Raw genomic sequence first — 14,240 nt, forward strand, 5'->3', positions numbered from 1 at the left:
AATGAAAGTCAGAACCAGGCAGCATGCTCTACTGCAGGTAGGAAACAGTGAAAAGCCACATGCAGCACATTCTCCCAGGAAGCTCTAATTCCACAAGGCTTATCTTGGCAGAAGAGCATTCCAGGTACTCATGAAAAAGGACTCAGAGGTAGGAAAAGCAAAGTAAAAGGGCCTGTTCTTACCCCCTGCTGACACCGGAACTGTGCATCCCAGAGGTGTTAGTGCTATCACCATTTGCAATGAGAGAGGCAGACACTGAGGAATAGGGACTTGCAGATGGTTTTGGAGAGGTAGTAAAATTTCTGCTAGGTGCAGTGCTTGATCTGGGAGAGAGAAGCAAAAACAACACTACTGCTTGTTTGCAAAGTACAGGCCCATTCAATGCCTTAGGTTTCTTCTCTATAAACATTCTTTAGGTGTGCTTCACGGCTCGTACCTGGACACCCAGAACTCAGAAAGCTGAGACAGATTATGAGCTTGAGGCCAGTCTGTTCTACATTACACAGAAAGAGGAAATGGAGGAAAGAAGCATTCTCCATTCTTAGACTTAGACTACAAAAACCCTGTTCATACCACCAGTAGAGATATGAAGTGGAAATAAGAGAACCGCTGGAAGCTCGTGGTCTGGGCTCAGTCAACTAGGTTCAAGTAGGCAGCAGCAAACACCAAAAGAGTGTCTCAAACTGGTGCGAGGCAAGGACTGACATCTGAAGTTGATCTCTAACTCCCACAAGTACGCTCTGGCATGTGTGTTCCTGTCTTTATATACACAAAGACAGACAGACAGACACACACACACTTTCCCCCCCCACCCCCACTCTTCAAGGGCCAGTGTGACAGATAGTTCAGCAGGATAAATCTGATCCAACCCAAATCCTACAACTTAATAATTCCTCCCTGAGTTTTGTATACATTACTCATAAATCAGTGTGCACAGGTGCTTTTCTTTCTTTTGATTTTTGTTTTGTTTTGAGACAGAGATTCTCTACAGCTTTGAAGTCTGACCTGGAACTCACTCTTGTAGACCAGCCTGGTCTCGAACTCATAGAGATCCGACTATCTCTGCCCGCCAAGTGCTGGGATTAAAGGTGTGCGCCACCACCGCCTGGCACAGTGCTTTTCTTACTAATCTCATTTCCTGACCCAACACACTGCCTACTTATGGCTGCATCCTCAAGCACACAGCATCTGACACTGCACTTGAGAACAGGAAAAAACTGTGCCCTACACCATTTAACACTTACTCTAACCAACCACACCATACTGAGAGACTCCAGCCTCCGTGGAATCTTAAGAGGGCACTGTTCTCCTCCAAAAGACATCTCCCTTAATGGAAATTCTTTAGGCACCCGAGTGTGGGAAGGGTAGGGAGAAGCAAAGGCAAGACAAAGAGGGACAAGTAAAGCACCTACAAGACCAGGACAACCAGCCTGCCTCTGCTCTGAGTTACCAACTGGACTTCACAGGCTGCAAGCCAACCACTTAGAGCAGTGGCTCTCAACCTTCCTAATGTTGCAACCTAAAGATACAGTTCTTCAGTGGGCAGCAGTGGCACACGCCTTTAATCCCATCACTCAGAAGGAAGATGCAGGCAGATCTCTGTCAATGTGAAGCTAGCCTGGTCTACAGAGTTCCAGAACAGTCACGGCTTTTACACAGAGAAACCCTGTCTCAAAAAACCAAAGGAAACCAACCAACCAACCAACCAACAAAACAAAACAAAACACCCAAAAGAGATATAGTTCTTCAAGTTGTGGTAACCCCCAACCATAAAATTATTTTTATTGTTACTTTGTAACTCTAATTTTGCTGCCCTTATGAATTGTAATGTAAATTCTGTGTCTTCCGATGGTCCTGTGATCCCTGTGAAAGGATCATTTGATGCTAAAGGAGTTGACCCAGAGGTTGAGAACTGTTAACCTAGAGGGTTCTTGGTTTAGGGTTTAGTTTCTGTGTTCTGTGGCACTTCTAGTTAAGAAGAGAGCTGTCAGCCGGGCAGGGGTGGTGATGGTGCACGGCTTTAGACCCAACACTCAGGAGGCAGAGGCAAGCAGATCTCTGTTAGTTCGAGGCCAGCCTGGTCTACGGAGCAAGTTCCAGGACAGGCTTCAAAAGCTACACAGAAAAATCTTGTCTGGGGGGGGGGGGCTGTCTAGTCTGATCTTTGCTGTTTGCTTCCCTACTGCTGCTGTCACAAATTTCTACAAACTCAGGGGCTTTCAAGATAACACAACTGCACACTATCATTAAATTATTGAAGTTAAAAGTCTAAATTAGGAGGGGATAGAGAGATGATTAAGAGTGCTTGTTGTTTTTGCAAAAGACCCAGGTTCCCAGTGTCCATATTGCAAACGTAACCAGCTATATGTAACTCCAGTACCCGGAGTCCAACACCCTTTTCTGGCATCCGGATCCACATGCACCAGGCACACATAATATACAGACAAACATGCAAGCAAAATGCCCATACACATAAATAATTAAGTGAGGAGGGGTGATGCACACCTTTAATCCCAGTACTCAGGAGGTAGAGGTAGGTGTGGATCTCTGTGAGTTCAAAGCCAGCCTGGTCTACAGAGTGAGTTCCAGGGCAACCAGGGGTCCTACACAGAGAAATCCTGCTTCAAACAGCCAAAATAAATGGATGAATGAATGCATAAATAACAATGGGGAAAAAAAGTCCAAAGGAGTTCTGAATAAAAGTCAAGGGGTCCAACATATAGTCCTTGTAGACTTTCCATTCTTGTAGAGCTTCTCACATCTGGGCTCAAAGTCAGTACAGCTTTTCTCACATCTCATTGCCTTGCCTCTGCTTCTGACTGCAAAGCTACTCTGACTCTCCAGCCTCCCTTTCACTTACAGGGAGCCTTGTGATTACACTGGGTCCACCTGAAAAGGCCCCCTTCAACATTATTAAGTCAATCACACCTGCAAAACATATTCATAAGTTCTTATGATAGGGAGACAGGCATTTTGTGGCAACAGGGTATTCTATTTTTTCAAGTTTTTTTTTTGCATACACATATATGATGTGCATGTGTGAGAAAGGTGTATGCATGGGAAATGTGAATGTGTGCTCTCATATATGTGATTGATTGAGGTTGATTGCTCTTCCCTTTACATTTTGAGGCAAGGTCACTCACTGACCCCAGAGTTCACCACTTTGGCTAGTGTGGCTAGTCAGCTTGCTCTAGAAATTCCCAATCTCCATATTTCCTGTGTACTAGGATGATGGTCAGGCTACAACACCCACCCAAGACAGTTGGGTTCTGGGAATGTGTGCTCTAGTCTTCATGCCTGCATGGCAAGCATCTTGCTGAGCCATCACCATGGCCACAGGTTTTTTGTTTATTTTTGTAGACATGATTTCGTACAGACCACATTAGCATAGAACTCACTATGTACCAGACAATGACCCTGAACTCCTCCTCCTACCTCCACCAAATGTTCTCACAGGCTGGGATTGCAGGAATATGCCACCACACCTGGATCTATCTTTGTCATCAGGTCAGGAAACAGTACAACATCATAAAGAAGAGCCATCACTTCTTTCTGCAACCTTCTAAGCCTGTGCACAATTCCACAAGTCACAGGTATCTCCTGAGGTAACTGTGCTTGGAACCCAAACCTAGTAGCTGAGCAGGCCACAGAGCAAAGGTGAGTGGGAGCCAGCCATCTCCTTTAAGTCACACAAGACCTCATCCTAATGCTCCTCTTCCTTCCAAAGTCTCTAAACTACAAGAAAAGTAAAGGAGCTTAGCAGAAACAAAGTCACTTCTGGCAAGTGCCATATCAGCTCTGAACTTCTCTTCTTCCTCCTCTTTCATTCATGTTGAGACCCTGACAGGTATCTCTTACACTATCAAGCAAGCTACTTTCCAAAGGCCGGTGCTTCAAACACTATGCAATTTGGATGAGAAACTTGATTTTTCCATCTAATTTAGAACAACCCTCTCTCTCTTCCCCTTTCTCTGCACCTGTAGGCCCAAGATACATGGGAGAGAAGGTTCACTTACTTTGACTGCGAGGTCTGCCTGGGCCATGTGCCATCTTCATTTTGGGGCTCAATTACTAGCACCTGAATGAAAGGGGAAACCAAATGAGCATTGTGCAACACACCCCACTTCTGACATGCTCACTCCAGAAGATTTCTTGACATACATCCTGGTCAGAGCTGCCTGTCTGAGCATGGCCTGGGCCCTCCTACCTGACCCTGGTACAGCCCAGCATCCTGGATAGTGTTGTCTAGCTTGCTCAACTGCTCGTAGGTGTTGCTCATGTATTTGTTCCAAAGCCGAGTTTCACGCTCTGCAGGGATGTTGAATAGCTTCCTCATCTCCTTCTCGATGGTTGCTAGGAACAGGCAAAAACATCATTCAGGGCTGTCTCCAGAGATAAAGACAGCCAAGGTAAACCAATCTCCATGCTTCTTCCATCTCAAATGTTAATGGAAGATCTGAAGCAAGTATGTTCACAGACCTTAACTTGTTTATACTCCTAAGGCCAATCATCTTTCAAAGGCATCCTTGAAAGAAGCAGCTCACTATATTTCTCTGATAATGCAGGTCTCATTTACGGCACTACAGTCACAGAGAACTTGGGTGTGGTGGCTCTTGCCTGTTAATCCCAGCACTCGGGAGACCGAGGTGGAAGGCTCCAAAAAGTTCAAAGCTATTAGAAAGTCTTAGGTTAACCTGAGCTTTAGTCCTCAAAAGAACAAAAACAAAGCAAAGCAAAACAAAACAAAAAAGACAAGGAAGAGGAAAAAGGAAAAAAGAAAGGCAACATAGAAAATTAGAAAACTAAAATCTGGATGATAATGGAGCACACATTATCCTAGCACTTGGGAGGGAAAGACAGGAGAACCTCTGGGTTCAAGGTCAGCCTGGTCTACATAGGGAGTTCCAGGACAGCCAAGGAAATCCTGTCTACATACAGAAATCCTGTCTCAAAAACCGAACAAACAAAACAAGAAAAAGCCAGGCAGTGCAGGTGCATGCCTCTCATCTCAGCACTTGGGAAGCAGAGGCAGGTGAACATGAGATCACTGCCAACCTGGTCTAAAGAGTGAATTCCAGGAAAGCAAGTGCAACACAGAGAAAAAAAAGAAAAAAAGAAAAGAGAGAGAGAGAAGAAAAAGAAAAAAGCTAGCTTTATGGTCATTATTGTTAGATACACACACACACACACACACGAAATGCAGCCTGAGTTCATCCGGCCGCCAATTTTAGAGGGAGTGGGGGAGGCCACAGGAGAGACTTGAGGAACATAGGAGGGGCTGAGGAAAGAGAGGGAAGGGAAGGAAAGTGATTAAATTTTTAACTAAAATTTTAGAAAAAAACTTTAGCTCTTAGCCAGGTATGGTGATATCACCTATAATTTAACAACTGAGACACTGACGCAGAGGACCATGAGTTTGAGGCCATCCGAGCTACACAGCAAAACTCCATCTAAAGAAAGGGGGCTTAGTTCAAGCAGACTGTGGATGTGCTTCAGTGGTAGAGTGCTCGCTTAGCTTAGTAAAAAGTCCTGAGAGTGATGCCCAGCTACACCAGGAAAATAAAACAAAAAAAGAAAAGAAAAAACATCTGCCATTTTTCCCCCTGAGAATGTGCAAGTCTTGTTTTCTTAATAAATTTTTATGTGTATGGATTTTTTTTTGCCTTCATGGACATCTGTACATCATGTATGTCTATACCCTCAAGAGGCCAGAAGACGGTGTGGATGTGTAGAATTAAAGTTCAGAAGAGCTGTAGTTTGAATGAGTACGGCCCCCAGGGTTCAGATGTCTGAATGTTTAGCACCCAGTTAGGGGAACTATTTGGAAAGGACTAGGCAGTGTGGCCCTGGTGATGGTGTACCACTGGAAGGTTTCCAAAGCCCATGCTAGGCCCAGCGTTGTGCTCTCTTGCACTTTCTCTCTCTCCCTCTCTCTCCGCCTCAGTACCATGCTTGCCTGTCTTCTGTCATGATGACCATGGACTAACACTCTCAACCTGCAAGCAAGTCCCCAATTAAATATTTTCTTTGATAAGAGTTGCCTTGGTCACGGCCTCTTCAAAGGAATAGAACACTAACTAAAACAGTTGTGAACTGCTCTGTGGATGCTAGAAAATGAATCTAGGTCCTCTGGAAGAGCACTGGTGCTCTGGTGCTGAGCCATCTCTCCAGTCACTATTGTTCTCTGTGGGGGTATGTACTTGTTAGTGTGGGGGGTGTGCGTGTGGGAGCCAGAGATTGTCTTTAGGTTCTTTCCATCACTTTCCATCTTTCCATCTTTTATTTTTTGAGACAGGGTCTCCCTCTGAAACTAAAGCTCATTGATTTACCTGAGGTTGCTGGCCAATGACCTTCAGGGATGTACCTGTTGTCTAAACTCCCCAAGTGCTGAGGTCAAAGGTACATACCACAGCTGGTTCCCTTATGTAGGTGCTAGGGAGATGAGCTCAGCTCCTCATGCTTGCACAGAAGGGACTCACTTATAGAGCCATCTCCGGAGCCTTGTCTGGGTTTAGTTCTCTGAAACAGGGTCTCACAGTAAACCACACTGACCTCAAACTCTTGGTAGATCCTCAAGTCTTTGCATTCCACCTGCTAGGACTACTGGTGTTAGCTACTACACCCAGCTCAAATAATAGAGGGTGTTCTATCTTTGTTTATTTTCATTTGGGATTTGAGGTTGTGTGAGGTCATTATACAAGTAACTGACACTGAGCTACCCTTAGAACCTGGCTGAGATTTTTGGTAAGTTACTCTGTAATTTCTCTGACTCTACCTACATTCCTTCATCCATTTTAGAGAAGACAAGTGAGTATGAATCACCAGGCAGTGGTGGCACACGCCTTTAATCTCAGCACTCAGGAGGTAGAGGGAAAGGATCTCTGTGAGTTCAAGGCCAGCCTAGTCTACATAGTGAGTTCCAAGACAGGTTTCAAAGCTACACAGAGAAACTCTGTCTCGAAAAACAAAACAAACAAGCCAAAAAAATATGAGTATGAATCAGACTTGGTCTTGTACAGCACAGTTTTTAAAACTTCCGTGAGATCATGTAATAATGTGTGGGGAATGCAGGGGGGGGGGAGGCGAGAGTAGAGGGGGACGGACAGAGGGGACAGACAACGGGACGATAAAACCTCCATATGAGATCATGTAACTGAATGTATGGGGAATGGGGAGGTGACAATAAGCTGGGTGTCGTGGCACATGCCTTTAATTACAAAGTTCAGGAGGCAGAAGCAGGCAAAGCTCTGAATTTGAGGCCAGGCTGGATCTGGATTACCATAATGAGTTCCAAGACAACCAGAGCACACAATAGACTTGCTCTCAAATACATACAGACACACACAAGCCTTCAGAAAAAAAAAAAAACATAAAAGTAGCAATGCTAAAAGGTTTCTGAACATGTAACAACCAAAATTAACTCAGAATCTAACATCCAGAGAGAGAGAGCTGAGTGTAGTGGTGAGCACTTGGGAAATAGAGGCAGAAGGACCAGGAACTCAAGGCTAGACTGGGTCAGAAGAGATGAAACCAACTCAGTTTACACGAGACCCTATCTCAAGGGCAAGAAAATCACATCTGTAAAGGACCTGAAGTGCTTCTGGTGTCACATCACTGCAGCCTTACTTCTAAACATACAACACACATACTCTGCCTTACACATACCATCAGACCACACTGCATCAGACCAATACTGTCTGAAACAACACAGCTCAGATTCGGGACTACTCTATGTAATGAAAAGCAGTGTTTTTACTGTACGTATACAGGTTTCTGTCCCAAAAAACTTAAGAGTTTGGGCTGGTGATATGGCTTAGCTGATAGGATTGCCTAGCATACATGTACCACGTGTACGACCCTTACAATCATTCATATAAACCAGGCACTCAGGAAGTGGAGACAGGAGGATCAGGAATACAAAATTATCCATAGCCATATACTGAGTTCAAGTCTGCTCGAACTACTCTTCTGGCCATCTGGCTGGCCCAAGTCCCATTCTAAAGAACACAGTTCCCAGGTCTGGTTCTTCATAACAATTCTCTCAGGAGAAAGACTTCCAAGTCAGGACTGACAACCACAGCTGGGTAACAAGTGTTGAGAGGGCACCCCAGCTCCCCTTCCATCAATTACAATACCCTGCATTCTCTCACCAGGTACCCAGAACCCTGACCAGCTGCTTACCAATGGTGTCTGCTTTGCTAAAATGGCAACTTAGCACATTGGTGGGGTCACTGTTCTCACAGAGCTTCAGTTCCAGCAAATACACCTCCACTTTGCAGTGCTTGACAAACAGGCCATGCTCCACAACCTGTGAACAAGAGGCAGGGGTGACTGAGCCATGGCTGGACACCTGGGCAGTCTTGAAAATGGTATGCCTCAGCAGCAGCAGCAAAAGACTAAAACCTCTCAAAAAAGTTTCCTTCAGAAATTCTTTGTTTCTGATTCAAATGTAGCCTTGGCTGGCTTGGAACTCACTATGTAGACCAGGCTGGCCTCAAACTCACAAAAATCTGCCTGCCTCTGCCTTCTAAGAGCTAGAATTGAAGGCATTCATCACCACATCTGGTCTAAGGAGTACAAATTTTTACTCATTTTTAGAAAGCACAGAATTAATTCATCAGCATATATCCCTGGAGATACAACCTCCCACACCCTGTAATGAGAATCAAGTACATCTTCACGGAACCAGAGATCTGCCAGAGTACAACACTACGCCTTATATGCAGGTTTCAGAGATCAACTTTGGCCCTTGTAGAGTTTGTCAAAGTAAAGAGCTATAAAATATAGGTAAAACCTTGGGGGAGGGAGGAGAGTGATGGCAATGGCAGTGTTGCACATCTTTAATCCCAGAACTAGAGAGGCAGAGGCAGTCAGATCTCTTGAGTTCCCAGGCCAGCCTGGTCTACAAACCAGGTTCTGGACAGCCAGAGTTGTTACACAGAGAAACCCTGTTGGGAAAAAAAAAAAAAAAAAAAACAAGAAACAAACAAAAACAGAAAAAAGAAAGAAAAAAAGAAAGCAAATACCTGAGAGACAAGGTAGTGGTCTCATGAGTTCTGTCCACCAAAGGCACTAAACCAGTTCTGTCTCAGAATGTGCCCTTCCTTGTTCTGTGACAAACACTGACTTTTTTGACTACTCAGCAGTACAATCAGCCTCATGAGCAGAGGGGAAATGGTATTAGAAAAGTTATTAGAGGTCAGGTAGTAGTAGCACGTCTTTAAATCCCAGCACTTGGGAGGCAGAGGCAGGAGGATCTCTGTGAGTTCGAGGCCAGCCTGGTCTAACAGAGTGAGTTCCCGACAGTCAAGGCCACACAGAAACCCTGTCTTTAAAAGAAAAAAAAAGAGGCTAGTTCCAGGACAGTCAGTTATTACAGAGGAACCCTGTCTCAACCTCTCCCTTCCCCCACAAAAAAAGATCTGTGAGCTCAAGGTCAGTCTGGCCTACAGGGAAAGTTCTCAGGACAATCAAGGCTACACAGAGAATCCCTGTCTCTAAAAAAAAAAAAGGTAGCCCAACAAAACCAAAAAACACCAAACACCAAAGTTATCTGGTGAGCATGGTGGCTCACACTCATAATCTTGGCACCCAGGAGGTTCAAAGAAAAAGTTTAGTTGTCACTGTCAGTGTTCGAGGCCTATCTGAGTCACAAGTGAGTTGGGTAACTTAGTAAGCGCCTGTCTCAAGGGAAAAAAGAAGGTTGGAGATCTAGCTTAGTGCTAGATCACTTGTTTAGCATATATAACACCACTAGGGACCATTCCCAGTACTGGAAAAAAGAAAGAGCAGCAAAGTATTAGTTTATATTCATTTGGCCCAACTGAAGAGTCCCATAAAATGGTCTAAGCACTAACGAACATCCTAAACTACCAGGCAGTTCTGATATTTGGAGGCCACTTAGTAAAATCCTGAGTTACTCACAACCATTTTATTTCCTAGATAGAACTAGAAACAACCCAGAGAGTCTCTCAGGTCAGTAGCAGGAAATGATCAAGATAAGGCTAGCCTAGGCTACACAGAGATTCTGTCTCAGGAAACAAAAACAATGTCTCAAGATGTGGTGGTAATGTCTTTAATCCTAGCACTTGGGAGGAAGAGGCAGGAGAATCTGAGTTTGGGGAGTATGGTCTACAGAGCAAGTTCCAGGACAGCAAGGGCTATGAAGAAAAACCCTGCCTCAAAATCCAAAACAAACAAACAAGGTATAGATACTTGCTTTCAATCACTTACTACATTCATCTTCCCAGGATATCAACAGAAGTCAGTGTACCAGGGAGAACTCAGACACACACCTAGCAGGTTATAAGAACTCAGGTACTCACTTTTCTGACAATGGGCTGCTGGCCTTCCACACAGCCATACCAATTCAGCAATTTATTCCAGGCTTCAGTTGGGACCAACACATAGTCCAGCTCATCAATTAAGTGTTCCTTCAAGGTCTGGCTTTCCGGATCTGAAAAGGAAATTAGTACATACCTCATTTTTCTTCTCCCCAGAATTTTTTTTTTTTTCCAAACAAGATTCTTGGTATTTCACGAAGAAAGATTCAACAGGAACAAGTACAATATTCCAAAATTCTGTCACTGGCCATAACCCAGAACAGACCTGATCACTCTTTATCCTTCCTTGGTCATGTTTTATGAGGCACTTCTATTTCTTCTATAATTAGAAAGAAAAGTTAGCTAAAATCTGTGGTTCATCCTTATAGTTCTAGCTACTCAAGCTGAGAATGGTTAGAGCCCCAAAATTCAAGGCCAGCTAGGGCAGCATAGCCAGATTCCATCTCAAAAAGAATAGGAAGGGTAGAAGGCAAAAGAATTCTCTTTGTTCATTTTTTTCTTTTTAAGTGAAATTTACTGAAGGAGGACAATGTGATGCACCCCTTTAATCCCAGCACACTGGAGGCAGAGATAGGTAGATTTTTTTTTGAGTTTGAGGACAGTCAAGGCCACATAGTGAGATTCTGTCTCAAGGGGGGAAAAATAATCTAAAATAAAATTTATTGAGATATAATTTATATAATATACAATTTTTATTTATGAAAAATTGCACTTTTCACATAATATATTCTGGGCATATTCTTTCCCCTTCCCCAGTTCCTCCCAGATCTCCCTCCCAACTACCCACTTCTCATTTTTGTTGTTGTTTTGTTTTGAAAGAGGGCCCAAATCAGTTCATGGTGACTCCATCTCTATCTAGCCAAGGATGACCCTTAATTTCTGATCTTCCTGCTTCCACTTCCCAAGTGCTGAGATTATAGACGGAAGACAGCATCACAGGGTCAGAGAAAACAGGCTGGGCACAGCTCAAAGTGCCTGCTGCTAAACCCAAGGACTTCAGCTCAATAAGAAAAAAATGGTTTTGGTTTTGCTTTTTCTAGACAGGATTTCTCTCTGTAGTCCTTGCTGCCTGGAACTTGATCAGTATACCAGGCTGCACCTGAACTCAGAGATTCACCTGCCTCAGTCTCCCAAGTGCTGGAATTAAGGCATGTGCCATCACTGCCTGACTAATGAGAAAACTTTGAATTTACATTTTCTATATATATGCTTCTAGATTCCACAATAAGCATAACATGGCTGATTATAAGCCTGCGTAGTATTTTTTTAAAAAAAGAAAATAATAAAACATTTCAGGGTTTAAACAAGAGTTTAGAAACAGTAAAGGAATCATTAGTAAAGATGAAGATAAAAGTCAGCGCAGGCACAGGCTGAGACAATATTTCATTGGCAGAACAGTTTCTTCACAAGCAAGGCTCTAAGTTCAAGCCTAAAGTACCTCCTCCACCCCACAAAAGAGAAAACCAAAAGCCAGGCATCACAGCACTCAGCAGGCTGAGGCTATCCTGGGCTACATAGGAAGACTCTGTCTCAAAAACAAAACAAAAAAATTACAAGAAGAAAACAATAAAAAGGTTAATTTTGAGTACTTACAATAACAATCCTATTGACAGTGCTCAAATTCAGACATCATCTACACACAAAACATTTACTATAATAATAAATGCATGGGGCTAGAGAGATGGCTCAGCAGTTAAGAGCATTGTCTGCTCTTCCAGAGGTCCTGAATTCAATTCCTAGCAACCACATGGTGGCTCACAACCATCTGTAATGAGGTCTGGTGCCCTCTTCTGGCCTGTAGGCATACACGCAGACAGAATATTGTATACATAATAAATAAATATTAAAAAAAGTTTAAAAAAATAATAAATACATAAAGCACCGAGGGCTGGGGGGTATGTTCTTACCCAGCAACCATGTCCAGAGCCCTCAGTTCAATTCCCAGCAGAGCAGAAAAAAAAAAAAAGGGTGGGGATGGGAAGGGACACAGACAGGAAGACTTAAGTTTCTATTACTGAGTCATTCAATATTCTTGTTTTTGGGGTTTCTGCTATTGTTGATTTATTTTCAGAAATTGGGGATGAACAAAGGATTCAGCAAACAATCTGCTGCTGTTCTACATCCCTACGCCCTCAGTTAGCACTTAGCTTTCTGTAGTGGGAGGTTGTTTACGTTCTATTTATTGCTAGGGGGTGGTGGCACACAACTTTAACCCCAGCACTCAAGAGGCAAAGGCACGTGGATCTCTGTGAGTTCAAGGCCAGCCTGGTCTACAGAGGGAGTTCTAGGACAGGCTCCAAAGCTACAGAGAAACCCTGTCTCGGAAAACAAAAATTAAAAAATATATATTTATTATTACTGTAGGGGATGGAAGGGTTGCTCATTCCACAATGCATAATCAGAAGACAATTCTGTGGAGTCAGCTCTTTCCTTCCACCTTTAGGTAGGTCCCTGGGATTGAACCAGGTTGTGAGACCTACAGACCAAGTGTTTTTACCTACTGGGTCATCTCATTAGTATACTGTTTTGAAATAAGGTCTCCCAGTGCAGCCCAGGATGGCCTGAAATAAACAGTATACAGCTCATAAAGTCTGAACTTACAACAACTCTCCAACCTTAACCTCCCAAGGCCTGGGATAAAAGGTGAACACAACATGCCCAGCAGGATTCTTAGTTTTTCTGGTCTGTGGATCCAAGCTTTACACACCCTAGGCAAGCAAGCACTTTGTCTCTGAGCAACATCTACATCCTGGTTATTTGATTACTTTCTTGTAGTGCCAGGGCTCAAACTCAGAGTTAAATGTATGCCCCTCCAAGCACTCTGCCACTAGGCTACGCCCCAACACCTAAAAGGTCTTGGCATTGAACATTCCAAGTCAGAGTTCATATGGACACTACTGTGTGGGATGGAGAGTAAACGCCATTTAATATGCTAAACATTCATTTTACACCCATCACAGAGACATCTGAAACACACTCAGGGAAAAATTCCAGACGACTCATCAGCTGCCAGCCTCAAAGGGTACTACTCCCCGCTAAGCCTGTCTATCAACACCCACTCCACGGAGGGCAGCACTCACTGTTCTCCTCAGACCAGTGAAGCAAGCCCAGTACCCACAAAGGTGCAACTCGGCTGTAGGCTGAGGCAGCTCAATTTTTTCTTAAGGAAAAAAAAAAAGTCAGGTAGCACACACATTTGATCCCAGCATTCAGGAAGCAGAGGCAGGTGCCCTCTGTGAGTTCAAGGCCAGTCTGGTCTACAGATGGAGTTCCAGGGTAGGACAGTCAGGAATACACACAGTTAAACCCTTTCTCCAAAAAATAAAAACAAAAACCAAAAACCAAGGCAAACAAAAAGTCCAAACAAATAAATTACAGCTGACCAAAGAGAAAGAAAGAAAAGGAAAGAAAAAGACCTGGTGGTGTACCCCTTTAATCCCAGCACTCAGGAGCAGAGGAAGGCAGATCTCGATGAGTTCAAGGTCAGGCTGGTCTACTGTTACACAGAAAAAAAACTGTCTCAAAAAATAAATGAATAAAAATAAAGGCAAAACATTACCAAGTAGTCAGGGAAAATGTCTTCAGCTTTGTCTATTTAAAAATCCTAACAACCTGAGAAACAACTGCATAAAGCTGACTCCTGACTTTAACATACACTGTGTCTCACCTACACACACACAACAAACATGTGTGCACACATACAATAAAGTAAAAGGGAAAAAAAGCTTAGTAAAGGCTCATGTTTGAATCTTTGGTCCCCAGATGATAGAACTGTTTGGGAAGGATTAGGAGGTGTGGCCTTGCTGGAGAGATCTGTCACTGAGGAGTGGGCTTTGTCAAAAGTCCACACCTGGCCCAATCTCTCCCTAGACCAGCTGATCAGGATGTAAAGCTGTC

At 43.7% G+C, this 14,240-nt stretch overlaps 1 protein-coding gene across 4 annotated transcripts in view; it reads right to left on the reverse strand.

Moving 5' to 3' along the window:
- The window catches only part of Usp4 (ubiquitin specific peptidase 4), a 39,287-nt gene that overhangs the window by 22,829 nt on the left and 2,218 nt on the right, over positions 1–14,240 (reverse strand). For 2 of the 4 annotated variants that reach the window (XM_048424160.3, XM_048424159.3), the window contains exons 3-7: positions 10,326–10,456; positions 8,182–8,308; positions 4,208–4,353; positions 4,017–4,078; positions 183–323 (exon numbers count right to left, since the gene is read on the reverse strand). In XM_048424160.3, coding sequence (XP_048280117.2) covers positions 183–323; positions 4,017–4,078; positions 4,208–4,353; positions 8,182–8,308; positions 10,326–10,456 — 607 coding nt within the window. The remainder of the gene's footprint in view (positions 1–182; positions 324–4,016; positions 4,079–4,207; positions 4,354–8,181; positions 8,309–10,325; positions 10,457–14,240) is intronic. The other 2 variants (XM_048424161.3, XM_048424162.3) reach the window with 1 other exon arrangement.

The sequence above is a fragment of the Myodes glareolus genome, chromosome 4 (genome assembly GCF_982192425.1).
Source record: "Myodes glareolus chromosome 4, mMyoGla1.1, whole genome shotgun sequence".
Taxonomy (NCBI): Eukaryota; Metazoa; Chordata; class Mammalia; order Rodentia; family Cricetidae; genus Myodes; species Myodes glareolus.